The following is a 16099-nucleotide window of genomic DNA, read 5'->3' on the forward strand; positions in this document are numbered from 1 at the left end:
TTTTGTCCCAGAATTTTGATTATTTGGTTAATAAACAATTTTATTTCTAACTATTCAGTATTGGCTTAGTACTACAAGAACTTATATATCTCATACTCACTTTAGGTCACGTTATATTGTTTATTTTTATTATCTCCCAATTCTTATTTTTTATTTTACTTAATTAAATATTATAATTCATTTTATAACTGTAATGCATATAATATGTGGATATATATGTGTACATTGTTCATTTACATATCTCTATCTATACACCTTTTTCATTCTTTTCTTCTTAAATTATAGAAATTTAAGGGGTTAAGCAGTATGTCTGAGATCTCTTCCTGCCCAGTGTACTTTGTGTTGGAGTGCACCAGGGAAAGAGAGAAGGCACCTTCTTGTCAACATGATAATGACAATCCTCCTAGCCATCTAATGGCATTAACTATTGGAGTATGATTGTCCATAGCATCATTTCAGCTGATGTACCTCACTGTCTGAGACAATGGTTAATAAACTGTAATCTGTAGACTTGCTGAGCAGAGTTCCCTGAAAAATTGTTGTATGCTATGTAACAATATGAGGGTAAGGGGATATTTATGACCAAATATGACTCTTCTGTGTTCGTTATGTGGCAGTGCCCTTTACTTGAAGATCCCACATGTTAACTTGATTCAGAATGCATCTCACATTACCAGAAAGGATCCAGGAAGCTGCTGGAACCTCCTGGACCTCTCTCTGCTCCATCTGTGTCTCCTGATTATGTACGTTCTTGAAACTGTTTATTAAACTTGAAACATTTCATACTGAACATTTAGCTACATTAAAAATGGGTTTATATTTAGCTTTAGCCAAGTTTCTATTTACAAACTGTTTGTCAATAAGGCCATGAGTTTTTGTGGTTTTTAGACTATGCTGCTATAGCATAGCCCTAAAATGAATCTTTGAGTATCCTTCATTTTCATTTTGGCATCACATAATATAATATGATATGATTATTTTGGGTACAGAAAAGAGAAGAGGTGGAGCAGAATTCATATATTTCCTTAACAAATGCTTATGTGTTTGGCTTTATCCTCAGTTAATTTGTTTTACGTAACACAATACTCGAGCGCTGACGCATTATGTAACCTCTGTTTTAAATAGACAGCATTTATTTAAATGTCACAGAAATATGCAAAGATAAGAAGCATTTTACTGGTATGGATATAAATGATGGATAATCAAATATTAAGGAGAGCAGTTAATTTATCTCCAATTATTCAATCACATTGTTTTAGAACAAAGTGAAGGCATTTTTTAATGTGCTAAAATAACAATGTCTAATGTACAAGAGTACACAGACATGAAAATATTGCTTTCTTTTATTGTAGCATGCACACAAGTTATCCATAAAAACACTAACCTGTTTTAGGGTCTACAGAGAAGTAGGGCTGTCCCTGGAGAATGCTGTAAACCACCCGAGCACTGTTTCCATAGGTAGGGTCATCTGCATCAGTGGCTGTCACCTGTAGAACAGAGGTACCTGTGCATTCAGGAAAACAAATTTTAGTGTGTGATGGCATTAAACATATGATTAATTTGTACACAGAAAAAGGTAATGCTGAAATATTTATGGAGAGTGATAATTTCTTGTATTTCTTAGATTTATCTCTCAAACACCGTCCCTGCTTTCTTTCCGTGCCACTAATTGTCCTAAATGAGAGCCCAGAATGTAGTGTTCAGTTTCAGATAGTTTAATGCGATTCTTTATATGCTGATACCATTATAAAGGGTCTTTTTTAACCCTCACATAATCAGCGTCGGGTTGGGTCAATGCTCAAGAATCAAATAGGTGTTAACTGGGGGTAAAAATCAAAAGTATTTTGAGAGTGTACAGTTGACTCTTGAACAATGCTAGGGGTACTGACAATTTTCAGTTTTTAATTTTAGTAATTAAGTCTATGATTTAGGTCTGACACTCCTACTAAGGGTCTAATATCTACTTAACTACAAAGTTTTTACTTCTATGTTGGAATTCAGACACAGCTTTAAGCAAAACTTTTTCTGCACCTTCAAAGGATCCTAGAAAAGTTAATACACTTAGTATGCCAAGTTCATTTGACAATCCTTATTAGTAGAACATAAATGTACAGTTGGCCCTCCATATATATGGTTCCACATCCACGAATGCAACCAAGTGCTGATTGTGTACTATGTTATGATCTGCAGTGGTTGAATTTCTGGATATGGAACCCACGGATCTGGATATGGAGGGCCAGCTATGGGACTTGAGTATCTGCAGGTTCTGGTGTCCACGGGGGTCCTGGAACCAATTCCCTGCAGATACTGAGGGATGACTGTATATAGATTTTTTAATAAAATGCCATGTTCTAAATAGTATTTTTACATTGAGATGCTAAGCAAAAATATAACTAGTAATTATGCACACTCAGAAGAAAAGGACTGTGTTATACCTAAGAGAAATTTCTAATTGTGGTTAATAAAACATAATGGTGACACCAAATTCTGGCAGGAAATTAGACCTCTCATACACTGCTGGTGGAAACGTAAGTTTACAAAATTCTTAAATAAACAAACATACATTTACCATACAATCCAGCAAATTGTACTCTTGGGCATTTATGCTAGAGTAATAAAATTATACCCTCACATAAAAGCCTATTTACAAATATTCACAGCAACATTATTCTTAGTAGCACCAAAGTGGAAGAAGCCCAGATATCCTTCAACGGGAAAATGGTTAAACAAACCATGGTACAGTAGTACTATGGAATACTACTTAGCAATAAAAATGAACAGAATATTATTATATGCACTAACTTGGATAAATCTTCAGGGAATCATACCCAGCAGGGGAAAAGACAATCCTCAAAGGCTATATACTGTATGATTCCATTTATTTAACATCCTTGAAGTGATGCAATTTTAGAAATGGATGACAGATTAGTAGTTGCCAGAGTCTTGGAAAGAAGGAGTGGAAAGGGATGGGTTTGGTCATAAAAGGGCAACATGAGAGAGAATGATGATGCTGGAATTGTTCAGTATTTTGAGTATGGATACGTGTGAACTAAACTTATACATACACACACAGGTAAAACTAGGGAAATCTAAATAAAATTGGTAAATAATGTCAATAACCTGGTTATGATATTGTTTTATATTGGATATTTTGCAGGATGTTAGCATGGGGTAAAACTGGGTAAAAGGTACAAGAAATCTATATCGTTTCTCATGAATGCATGTGAATCTATGATGACCTCAAATTTTAAAGTTTAAAATGTGTATCTTCTTGCTTCACTGTTAGTTCATTCTTAGAGAGCCTTATTTGGGCTTGAATGTGTACCATAATTTTTCTCATTATAGCACTATGATTTCTGGCTTGATAAACTTTCCAGAGCTAGTCACATGTAGACTACCTCTTCCATGACTAAGTATAATAATTACTATAGAACATTAAAGACTTCTGTGATGTCTCTACACCTGTTCCATACCCATATTCATCTCTCCAACTTGTTCAGAGAATACCAGTAGGTAGATTTTACCCAAAAATGTTGGTTTAGGAGGGAGGCATTTTCATTTGGTACCTCATTGAAGAAATTAAAATCTGTAGTAGGTACACACATCAGACTCTAAAATGTGTAAAAAAGCCCATACTATGGTTAAAATGTTATAAAATTATACCAGTCAAATCTTTGATCTTATAGGAAAAATGCTGACCATACCGGGCATAAAAGAATTACTAGCATTCAAAAAAAAAAAGTATAGATAGAAAGCAGTAAAATAATGGCCATCTTTTAAGAAACCACAGTTATAAAATGCTCAGGTTTTAAAACTTGCTGTGGCCTTACAATAGTGATTTAGGTCTAAATAATTTTAATGTATAAACTGTAGCCCCAAAGCAACCATTCCATGAAGAAAACTGGGAAAGGCAAATAGTGCAAGATCACACATCATTTACTGTGACAGGCTGGACCACCACAGGAAAGAAAGAGTGCTCTGCTTGGCTTGAGCTGTCTTTAAAAGCCCAGGCTTATTAAGTGAAAGCTGTGATGCATGAGTGGAGGGACAAATGAAATAAAGAAAAAGGAGAAAAGGAGGAAGAAAAGAAATAAAGGTAGTATGGTGGTGTTGACTAAGTGATGGTTTAAAGTACTGAAAAGAAGTGGGCAGAGCAGAAAAGAGTTCCTTCCAGAGGAGAGAAAGAAAATATACTAACTCTCTACCATGGTCAAAAAATATGGTCATTATCAATCACAGACACCTCTGTACCATTGGTCTCAAGGGTAGTGGGCAATTCTATTTGTGTGTAAAGCAAAGAACAGTAAATTACCTCTATCATTGTATTTGGTGGCATCTGAAGGTATCAGTCTGCCACTTTGAGTAAACAGATTGCTGGTTGAAGGGAGCATAGGTATATGCACAGCACAACTCAACCAAAAATCAACCTGCCCCAGAATACAGCAGGAGTGAGTTAAATAGCAGGGATGGAAAATAAATTGTTCAAAGATTCCCTACCAAGGAGTTCTAAACCAAAAGGAAAACAGTATACTTATTTTATTTTCTTGTTTATTTGAAGGTTTGATGGGAACATTTTAAGAACCATTGGTGCTTTTGGAAGTTCTTTTACATTAAGGAAAAAAAGGCTTTTTTTAAAAATTAGAAATATATAAATAATAAAAACATAAAACGCCTTAGGGTGTGTGTTATGAGTTGGATTGTTTTCCCTCAAAGTTCATATGTTGAATTTCTGAACTCCAGTTCTTTAAGAGGTGATTTTATTAGGAAATAGGGTCATTATAGACGTAATTAATTAAGAGGAGGTCACACTGCAGTAGTTTGGGCCCCTACCCTAACATGACTGGTGTCCTTATAAAAACAGGAAATTTAGAGGGAGACAGACAGACAGACACACACACACATACACACACAGGAAGTACATTATGTGAAGATGAAGGCAGAGATCAAGGTGATACTTGCACAAGCCAAGGTAAGTCAAAGACTGCCAGCAAAGCACTAGAAGCTGGAGGAGAGGGTTGGAAGAGATGCTTCCCCAGTGCTTGAAGAGGGAACATGGCCCTGCTGATACCTTGACCTCAGGCATCTAGCTTCAGGAACAGTGATACAATAAACGTGTTGTTTAAGCTACGGAGTTTGTGGTCCTTTGGTGCAAGCAGCCCTAGCAAACTGATACATTGTGCTAGGGCTGCAGTGGAAGGAAGTGACATTTATTCTCTGAATTTATGGTTGTTCTTTGACTCTGGACAAGAGTCTAAATTTACAAGCCAAGAAAAAAATGATTGATAATATCCTAGACTATTTGATGCCAGATACATCAAAAAGGAGATAAAATCAAAAGTTAATCTCACAAGTAAATAAAATTAAGTAGGAATTAATGGTATTTGATTATTTTTCTGAATATTAGGCATTACTAGTCATCCACCTATTAGCATTCTAAGTAAATTAATTAGTTACATTGGTCATTTTAATAAAGACTTTTTTATTCCTGGTTAAAAGTTTAAGTGAAAAAGAAATTATCGGTATGGATATATCTGTGTCTGAGGAAAGTATCCCACATTGGACAATTCAATTCCTTTATTCATGCTATGGGCCCTAACTGTGTACATAACAGAAAAGAGAAAATTATTATCCTCTACAGTGCTAGATTTACAAAGAAAAATACGTAAAGATACCTAAAAGTCCATTATTCCACTAGAATATTAAAATAAGAATCTAATTTTCTCTGGAAATTATTATATGGATTTGGTCAATAGATATTAAACCAACAGTCCCTTCCCTACATAACTGGCTTCCAATCAAAGAAAACTTTTAAAGTGCTATATAGCGTTTTTAATTTTTACAACTGTTTTCATTAAAAACAATAGCCACAGAAACATTGCATCTTAAAGTTTCATCGGCTATTTAGTGTACAATATTTTCACGTTAAATATTTCCTATGGTTCACACTTAGCTAATCCCGTGCTAGGGATTAGAGCCTCTCAGCTGATGTTTGAAACAAATCTGAAAAGATTCAAGTACATACAAAAGCTTTCAAGATCTCTTTTCTACAATAAAACTTGTCTTGTTTCCTTTTGGGACCGCCCTGCGTCAGTCTTTCCATGTGGTTTCTTTTTGTACTACTGTTTTATAAACAGCACACATTTTGTAACATTACATATCAATGAGAAACAGAGGGGACTTTCCCGAAAGTCTCCGAAGATCAATTTGAAATATTTAATAAGGCATTTTAATACCAAACAAATATTCTCTGAGATTGCAAATCATTATGCATGACTTGTCAGGGTTCACAGCTCTGTTAAAATCTCAAGTGAATTAACACTGAGCAAGAACTCTAAGGAAAAGTAAGCTGGAGATTTATGAAGGCTGAGAGTATCTCTCTGAAGGAATCTCTTAGGGCTTAATTCCCAGAAGATTTTTTCCAGGGACTGTGAAAAAGTAACAGTCATCAAGATACAACTTAAATTTTATTCCTCACAGGAGGACTGTCATTTCACCAACAGAGAAATAGCACAGTATTCCAGTCATTGTGTAATTTTATAAAGGCCTGAGTATTCACACAAGAGTCACTGGATTAAAAAAAATCCTCTGCAAGTACACTTATGAAACATCGGGGTAACAGCAGAAGTCACTATTCTAATTGTATATTTTCAATCACAGCTATTGTTAGTTTCTGTGTTCTTTCAGTTAGATCCTTTTAATGGAACTACCAAATGTGAGATTTGACATTACTCAAGTAAACTTTTTATCATATTTCATAAATGAAAAAAATTAAGGAAAAAATATGTATTTAGCGCCAGTAACGTGGGATCCCTCTGCTCTATGTCATTTAATTTAATAATAAGATAAATATACTGAGAAAATTACACCCAATGCCATTTTACAGATGGGAGCATCGAGGTACATAAAGGTTATATAGTTAACAATTCGAGAAGGCAGAATTCAAGCTGGTCCTATCTGTTTTGCTGTGATGTTCTTTCCCATATGCGCGAGCGCTCCATTCAGTCATGATCTGTTGAGTGTGAATAGTTACAAGATCTTCTGCCTGCTCTTGTCTGTTTCCTTGGTGGTATGTAATGGCTGTCCAGATGCATCTACTTGTAGAGAGGCAGCATTATATTTCACCCCACATACACACCACAGCCAAAGGCCAAGTCAGTAAATATATTTTGTCAGCAGAGGCTGTATATAAAATACTTAGGGGGAAGAAATCTCCAAGGACCGACAACAGTGATGTACTCTTCTGTAGCCTTATAGAATGCTCACAATTCTCTTGATTTCTGTACAGAGTAAATGGTTTCAGTACAAAGTGACTTGACTATCATATCTCCAACAGTCTTACATATATTCTAAATCCATTTGCATGTTGCTCTCACATTACTCTCCTACCCTGTTCTGCTGTTTGTAGGAATCTAAGACCTGTCATTGACATTGATTAGTGTTTCCCATGTCTGTCCACTAAAACCCAGCTCCTGGGGTCAGGTAACACCACCCTCCCAGCCATAAGGATGCTCAATTCCTTCAGTGGTTGCCTCAGAGGTCACCATTTGGCTTTTCATTTCTCCTACCATTTTTGTAACTTGTTCCACAGACTCATTCCCTTCTATTGACCTAAATGACAGTGGATTTGATTTTCCTGATTAAGCTCCAATGCATACAGAAGGTATTAACAAGTTTCTCCCCAAGTATCCTTCATTTCTTTTCTGGATAATGACTATGCTTTACCAAATATAAAGATTAGGTTCTGTACTTGACTCTAATATAGTTACTACTTTCAAACGAGAATCTGGGTGTTCTTCACATTCAATAACTTGACATTACTTAACATATTGGAATGTGACAAATATATCATTTGGAGAGCTGTCTATTTTATGCAAAATTTTAAAATGAGACTTTCAGGGAGAATGTTTTTAATGTGGAGGAAAATTCATACATATATATATATACTCTATCTATCAATTTATTTATTTACAGATCTAGAGGAATAGTAATTCAATACTTCTTAAAGTATTCCCTAGTTTAGCATGTGTGATAATCAAGTCCATTGCATAATTGCTGATTTTATATCCATTTCTTATCAAAAATTAGAATTTGTATCTATAAGTTGCTTTAATGCTCATGCTTTACAAATATTCCATTTAAAAAATAAGTTATTAACAAGTTCAGCATTTTTCTGAATAACACACTATTATTTAAGCTGAATTTTCATTCAATGATAAAAACAAAAGCAGAAATAAAATCAAAACCAATAAACTATGAAACAATTACTACCAATCAGAATACCAGGGACAGAAATATTTTGTCCTTCTTTGCTCACAAAAGTTGCAATAATTTTTCAAAAGTGTTTAATAGAAGATTATAAAGTATATGCTATATATTATATATACATGTTTATGTAAATATATATGTACATATCCACTCACATAAACAACTGACATTCAGTCATGAATATCAGTCATTGAGGAAATACAATAATTTCAATTTCTTTTTCACCAGTTAGCTGAAAATTCGATTTTTAAATATTTTAATAGCACAGTCTCCATATTTTACAGTAACCAAAATAAAACATAACAATACAGATATAAAATTAAAATCCTCTTTATGTCTTAGTCCCATACCTACTACTACCAGATCTACTATTAAAAGTAGCAACACTTTCTTTGCCCTAATATTTGTTCTTTCATTTTAATTTAAAATTTTCTGATTGTATCACAATTGAAAATTGTCATTGATATAATTAAAGATGAAGAATGCACTGCATCTACATTACCTCCCAATATCTCTCCCCCACCATACAATTTTAATTACATTATTAATTTTAATTATGATAGCATTACTTTTATTATTATAGATAAAATGTTTAAATCCCTATCTCTTGCTACATTGATTTTAGGTGACAGATGTTGTGCCTGTAATGATTTCTGAGGAAACATATATAATTCATCATCTTTTCATCTTTGATATTTTTTCAGTTATATATTTGAAGTGATTAGAAACACCTAAATGTCCACGGAGAGATGAATAGATAAGGAAAATGAGATACAGATATAGCTATATTTCAGCCTTAAAATAAGAAGGAAATCCTGCCATTTGCAACAACATGGGTGAACCTGGAGGGCATTATACTAAGGAAAATAAGCCAGACACAGAAAGACAAATACTGCATTATCTTACTTATATGTGGACTCTAAAATATTCGAACTCCTAAAACAGAATACAATGGTGGCTGCCAGGGGTAGGGCAGGGAGAGAGAAAATGAGATGTTGAAAAAGGATACAAAGTTTCAGTTATGCAAGATGAATGAGTTTGGTAGATTTAATGTACTGCAAAGTGACTATGGTAAACAATACTGTATTGCATACTTGAAATTTGCTAAGAGGGTAGATCTTAAGTCTTCTCACTACATACACACACACATTTAAAAAAGGAAGGAAAACAGAAAATGGTAACTATGTGAGGTGACAGACATGTTAATAAGCTTGAACATAGTGATCATTTGACAATGTACACATACATCAAAACATCAACCTTACATATATGCAATTCTTATTTGCCAATTATACCTCAATAAAGCAGAAAACATAAAATTTAAAATAGAAATTTAAAAAATGGATTTGATGTTTCCCCTGTTAAGTTGGAGTGCTACCTCTTAATAAGTATAGCAGAATGGGTTCATATATTTCCAGGCAGATCAAGGACTCTTGTGTCCCCACAGGGAGGAGTCGTTTGCATCAGAAGCAAGGACTTTGTGATATTCACCTACTGGTAAGAGCTCTTTTATTCGTTTTTGTTCCCCTCTTATGTGGGTTTTCTGGTTTACTGGAAGCTATTTTCTGCTTCATCCTTATGTCCCAATACCCCTATATGAGCCATCCTTAGGAAAATCAAACCAAACCAAACCAAACCAAAATCAAAGGCTTTAATGGCATAATAAAAACACATTTTCTTTGTATGTACAGAATAGGTTGAAAAAATTATTCCTTGCTTTGAAATCTTTAATAAGTTGCCCAAGTGACGTCCTTTGTTTTTTTGTATTTACAGGGGATTTGGGGGCAGAACAGTTTTCACCTTTAGTGCTTAGGCCTGTAAATTTGATCTGTCTCTTTTACCCCATTAATTTTTAATGTTTTCAATGCTCTGGAATTTTTGGAATCTCTGGATTTATCCACTGTTGGCACCCTGTCTTGTTATTATGATTTCTTTTTGAAATACTTATGTATTTCAAAATACTTTTGGAATATCCTCTCTGACGTGTCAAGGGGAGAAATATCAGAAAGAGTGGGTTAAATTATTTTGCAGTAACAATCCCTACATTTCAGAGGCATTAAACAATAAAAGTTGATTTCTCACTCACACTGCAAACTATGGTTGGGCTAGTGTTACTTTGCGTCAAGTTATCCTCCCTCAGGGGCACTGTCTACGGAACTGCCACCCTCTACAATGTTGCTGTGAAACTTTGCTGAAAATGACTCTTTTGAGTTGAAAATACTACACAATGTTTGGGGAAAATGGCCTTTATGATACAGTTACATAAAATATTTTATAATTATAGTTCTTGCTCTTTGGCTCATCTATGTACAATGTTTCTTCCTGTTTTCTCTCTTGATGTATACCAAAACTAATTCCTAAGATCAAATTATTTAAACATATGATCTAGATTATTTAAAATATACAAACATAAATATATCACATGTGTGCTACTTTGGTTCTGTACATACAGGTGTTTGCAAAGCACTCAATTAGGTAAATCAGAGTATAGACCATAGAGTTTTATTGCCTCACTAGGCTGGTTATATTATTATTATTGTATATATGTATATATATATATAATTATACATAATTTTATTATAAAATGTGTATAAGTGTTATTTTGTGTATGTGCGTGTGTGTGCATATATACACACATATATATATGCATATATGTGTATATATATTTTTTTAAGACTGAAAATTAAACCTGGTGAAAATTAAACCTGGTTATTTTGTGTATGTGCGTGTGTGTGCATATATACACATATATATGCATATATATATGTGTATATATATATATTTTTTAGACTAAAAATTAAACCTGGTGGAAGAGGTTTATGAAATGTTGCTTGGAATCACCAAGGTTTCCGTGACTTTGTCAGTAGCTGCTTTAATCACACAGAGTGTAAATTTAGTTACAAAGCAATTCCAAGACTGGTGCTCTTACATCTCTTTGCTGAGAGGACAATACAGAAATACTCCTACTCAAAGCAATCTCTTTTTGTTAACTGTATTTATCTTACAGAATATTTTAAATTAAAGAAGTCAAACATGATCTTAGTAAGAAAAATATACCTCCTGTCCCATTTCCCTTAAGAAAAGCAATCATAGCAGCGTCTTACATGTCTTTTCGTAACTCTCTCCACTCATTCAAAGGTCTGTCTTGTAGTTATGTACATACTAAACTGAACTCTATGCAGCTTTTTCTGTAATAACAGAACATGGCATGAAAATGTCCATGCCATCTTGGTAAATATAATTTTCACAGCTACATGATATTCCGTATTGTTTTTTTTTTTTTTTTTGGTGGCATGCGGGCCTTCCTCTGTTGTGGCCTCTCCCGTTGCGGAGCACAGGCTCCGGACGCGCAGGCTCAGCGGTCATGGCTCACGGGCCCAGCCGCTCCGCGGCATGTGGGATCCTCCCAGACCGGGGCGCGAACCCGGTTCCCCTGCATCGGCAGGCGGACGCGCAACCACTGCGCCACCAGGGAAGCCCCCGTATTGTTTACTGATGTGCACTTAGATTCTTCTAGTTGAGTTTCTTTCTGTTGCTGATAACAACTTTCCACAAACAGTTGGGTAAAACAAAAGCCATCACATGTTCTTATATTTCTGTTTGCTTCTTCCTTGCCATATATACATGCCATGCTGTGATAAACTTACAAAGCAGTGTCCCCTTCAGAAGGAGCACAATTTTTCCAATATTTCATGGCACTTCAGTGTGATACAGCAGTGGAAGATTTACTGAGATCATTTAGTTAGACTTACACTAATGAACACATCACTGAGACTGGGGAAACATTCCATTGTGATGGCCTTAGTTAAATGGAACCATGGCTTGTATGATTCCTTTACCAACAATTGTTCAGTGTGCTACCAAAAATTCAATACTAATCTTCTTCCACGAAGAAAGTCAATGGCAAAGTCAGATTAGGATTGATTAGTTGAAATTTAATAGTAGATAACTCCAAGTCCAGTTCAAGATAGCAAAGGATGAAAATCCTCAGCTCACCTTCTCCCATGGACACACTAAAACTACAAGCACGTATAGAACAACTATCTCTGAGAACAACCTGAAGACCAGCAGAACAGAATTTCTACAACTAAGGATTTAAGAAAAGGCCACATGGAGACTATGGGAGGGGCAGAGATGCAGTCTAGTGAAACCCATACTCCTGGTGTGACAATCCACAAGTGGGAAGGATATCACAACTGCAGAGGCCTCCCTGAGGCCTGAGCCCCACACTGTGCTCCCCAGCCTAGGAAACCTGAATGGAGAAGACGAGCCCCCATAATGTTTGGATTTGAAAACCAGTGGGGCTTACGTCTAGGAGAGCCAGAGGAAACTGATACATCACTAACCAAGGCCTTACATACAAACTTACTCACCCCAAGTCCTAGTGCAGAGGCGGCAGCTTAAAATGTGCCTGGGTCATGTGAGAAGGAGATTCATTGACTAATTTTAGGACGCTTAGTGAAGGAGCAGGGAACAGGTGAAACTTTCTCCAGGGACAGAAGTTTTGGTGGGCACCATTTTTTTTTTTTTTTTTTTTTTTACTCTCTTTTCACCTAGCTGGCCCAGCACTGGTGGGCACCACTTCTGTCACTCTGCATTAACCTAGTTAACACCATGTGCCCTGCCCTGGTGTTCCCCTACAGACGGGCACCAGCACCCCTCCAAAGCATTTCCCACCCTACCCCATCCAGTGTGTGTCCCCAGCTGCCACCAGAGTCTTTCTAAAGCAGCTCCCACTCTGAAGTCCAAACTAGCACACGAGCAGTTGTGGCGGTGCCTCACAGCCAGACATGCTGGGGCCAGCCCAGTGCATCACCACTCTCACAGCAGTTACAATCACACTTCTAAGCCAGCCAAGCTGGGGACCAGCCCTGCCCACTAACATGCCTACAGAAGTCATGGCTGGGCCTCACAAACAGCCAGGCAAATTAAAATGGAAAAACAGTGTTCTAAAATCTATGGAACACAGCAAAAACAGTTCAAAGGGGGAAGTTTGTAGTGATAAAGACCTATCTCAGGAAACAAGAAAAAATCTCAAATAAACAATCTAACCTTACACCTAAAGGAACTAGAAAAAGAAGAAAACCAAAGCCCAAAGTTACTAGAAGAAAGGAAATATTCAGATCAGAGCAGAATCAAATGAAATATAGACTAGTAAAACAATAGAAAATTCAAGGAAACTAAGAGCTGGTTCTTTGAAAAGATAAAGAAAATTGATAAATCTTTAGCCAGACCCATGAAGAAAAAAAAAGAACATGCTCAAATAAAATCAGAAATGGAAGAGAAGTTACAACCAACACCACAGAAATATAAAGCATCATAAGAGATTATTACAAACAATTATAAGCCAACAAATTGGACAACCTAGAAGAAGCAGATGAATTCCTAGAAATATATAATCTTTCAAGACTGAATCAAGAAAAAGTACAAAATACGAATAGACCGATCACTAGTAACAAAATTGAATCAGTAATCAAAAAAACACCTAACAAACAAAAATCCAGGACCAGATAGCTTCAGAGGTGAATTCTACCAAACATTTAAAGAAGAATTAATGTATATAATTCTCAAACTATTCCAAAAAATTGAAGAGGAAAATATGCTTCTGAACTCCTCATTCCACTAGGTCAACATCACCCTGATACCAAAACCAGACAGGAAAATCACACACACACATACACAGCACTGCCCCCCACCACACACTAATATAGGACAATATCACTGATGAGCATGGGTGTAAAAATCCTCAACAAAATGTTAGCAAGCCAAATTCAACAATACATTAAAAGGGTCATACACCATGATCAAGTGGGATTTATCCCAAGAGCGCAAGGATGGTTTAATATTTGCAAATCAGTCAATGTGATACAACATATTAACAATTTGAAGAATAAAAGTCACATGAATAGATGCAGAAAAGTGTTTAACAAAATTCAACACTCCCTTATCTTAAAAAAATCTGAACAAAGTAGATATAAAGAGAACATACCTCAGCATAATAAAGACCATAAAATGTTTAATAATAAAGGGGCCACTTAACTTGTGAAAGCATAAAAGATCTAGACTGACCTTCACAGAGTTCTCTCCTTACCAGTGTATGGGAGCAAGAAAATATTTTCCATTTACTAAGGTGGGAAATGAAATTTAGCTGAGAGAAACTTCATGGACCTCAAAAGGACTCTCAATTAAGACAGACAGCAGGCAATTATGACCCTCAAGGACTGAGCCCTGAAAAACAGAGGGAATAAAGACATCTGGTAGATGGCAGCAGGAATCTACGATGGCACAGACATTCCTCTTTCTCACTGTGCCATCCCTCTCTACCTGATCACTTTGCCTTCTGTCACACCTCATCACTATACCTTCTTGCTATACCTGACGCACTGTTTTTACTTTATACTTAACCACTGTGCCTTCATTCTACGCGTGGTCACGATGACTTCCTCTAGTCTTGATCCCTGTATGTTCACTCTGTACCTCTTTGCTGGGCCTTTTCCCTATACCTCATGCTGAGCCTTCTCTGTATACTTGAACACAGAACATTCACCCCACACCTGATTGCTATGCCTTCACTCTATACCTGACTCCTAGAAAATGGCAAAAACTACCTAAAAAAGTGAGGTTGAATTTATTGCACATGAGTTTTTAGAATGAAATTTCAGGAGCATGTGCTCTAATACAATGATTTCACACTTAAAAATATTTTTCTTTTTTGTTTTTTAATATCATGATGGGAATGTATAGCTGCTTCATTTTAGGACAGTGATTCTAGACTCAGAGAGGCTTAGTGACAGAAAGACTGCCTCAAGGCTTTTTTGGTTTCGTTTTGTTTTGGCATAGCTAGAGGAATCTTAGTTCCCCAGCCAGGGCCTGAACCCGGGCCCTCGGCAGTAAAAGTGCGGAGTTCTAACCACTGGACCACCAGGGAATGCCCATATTTTTCATTTTATAATATTTCACAGCAATTTCAATTTATGAGCCTTTATTAAAATATAGGGGTAATAGCATAGACTAATTAATATTATCAGTGATAATTAAGTAATGGCAAGTGTCTGAGATTTTTGGTTTGGTCTATTTCTCCAGAAAGGAAAGAAGAAAGGAAAGAAGAGGAGAGGAGAGGAGAGGAGAGGAGAGGGAGAAAAACAACAAAAGTGGCCATAATTAGGATAAATTTATATAAAATGTCATTAAATTTTGTAAATATTAAGAATGATTTTAATAAGAAAATTTCATATCTATACATTTATGTGATAAGTATACAGAAAAAAATCACATGGAATAATAGCTCTTCACCTCTATAAAAAGTATATTTTGTCTTTATTCCATATAGAGTCTATTTATTTATTGACTATTACATTTGTGATACTTTGTTAGGTGCATATGACACAGAAATAAAATAATAAAAAAATGTGAAGGACCAACAAATCAGTAAAATATCAGACAAGCTCAAATTAATGTATAATATAAAGTAGTGAGCAATAAAATATAAGCTGGGGGTCCTCAACCCCCAGGCCATGGACAGGTACTGGTCCGCTGCCTGTTAGGAACTGGGACGTACAGCAGGAGGTGAGCGGTGGGCGAGAGAATGAAGGTTCATCTGTCACTCCCCATGGCTGCCAACTGCTTCTGCTTGCATTACTGCCTGAACCGTGTCTCACATTACCATCTGAACCATCCCCCCACCCCCCCAAACCGCCCCACCCCGGTCCATGGAAAAATTGTCTTTCACGAAACCAGTCCTGGTGCCAAAAAGGTTGGGGACCACTGTAATGAGCCCAGGATGCCCTAAGGTCAGTTGTAGTAAAAATTTTTAGTTGTATTTTTCAAAAAAAAG

At 35.9% G+C, this 16099-nt stretch overlaps 1 protein-coding gene across 1 annotated transcript in view; it reads right to left on the minus strand.

Annotated features, from left to right (window-relative positions):
- CDH18 (cadherin 18) overlaps window positions 1-16099 on the minus strand; it is a 498169-nt gene that overhangs the window by 229446 nt on the left and 252624 nt on the right. The window contains exon 4 of the mRNA XM_024121138.2: window positions 1385-1504. Coding sequence (XP_023976906.1) covers window positions 1385-1504 — 120 coding nt within the window. The remainder of the gene's footprint in view (window positions 1-1384; window positions 1505-16099) is intronic.

This window comes from Physeter macrocephalus, chromosome 8, assembly GCF_002837175.3.
Source record: "Physeter macrocephalus isolate SW-GA chromosome 8, ASM283717v5, whole genome shotgun sequence".
Taxonomy (NCBI): Eukaryota; Metazoa; Chordata; class Mammalia; order Artiodactyla; family Physeteridae; genus Physeter; species Physeter macrocephalus.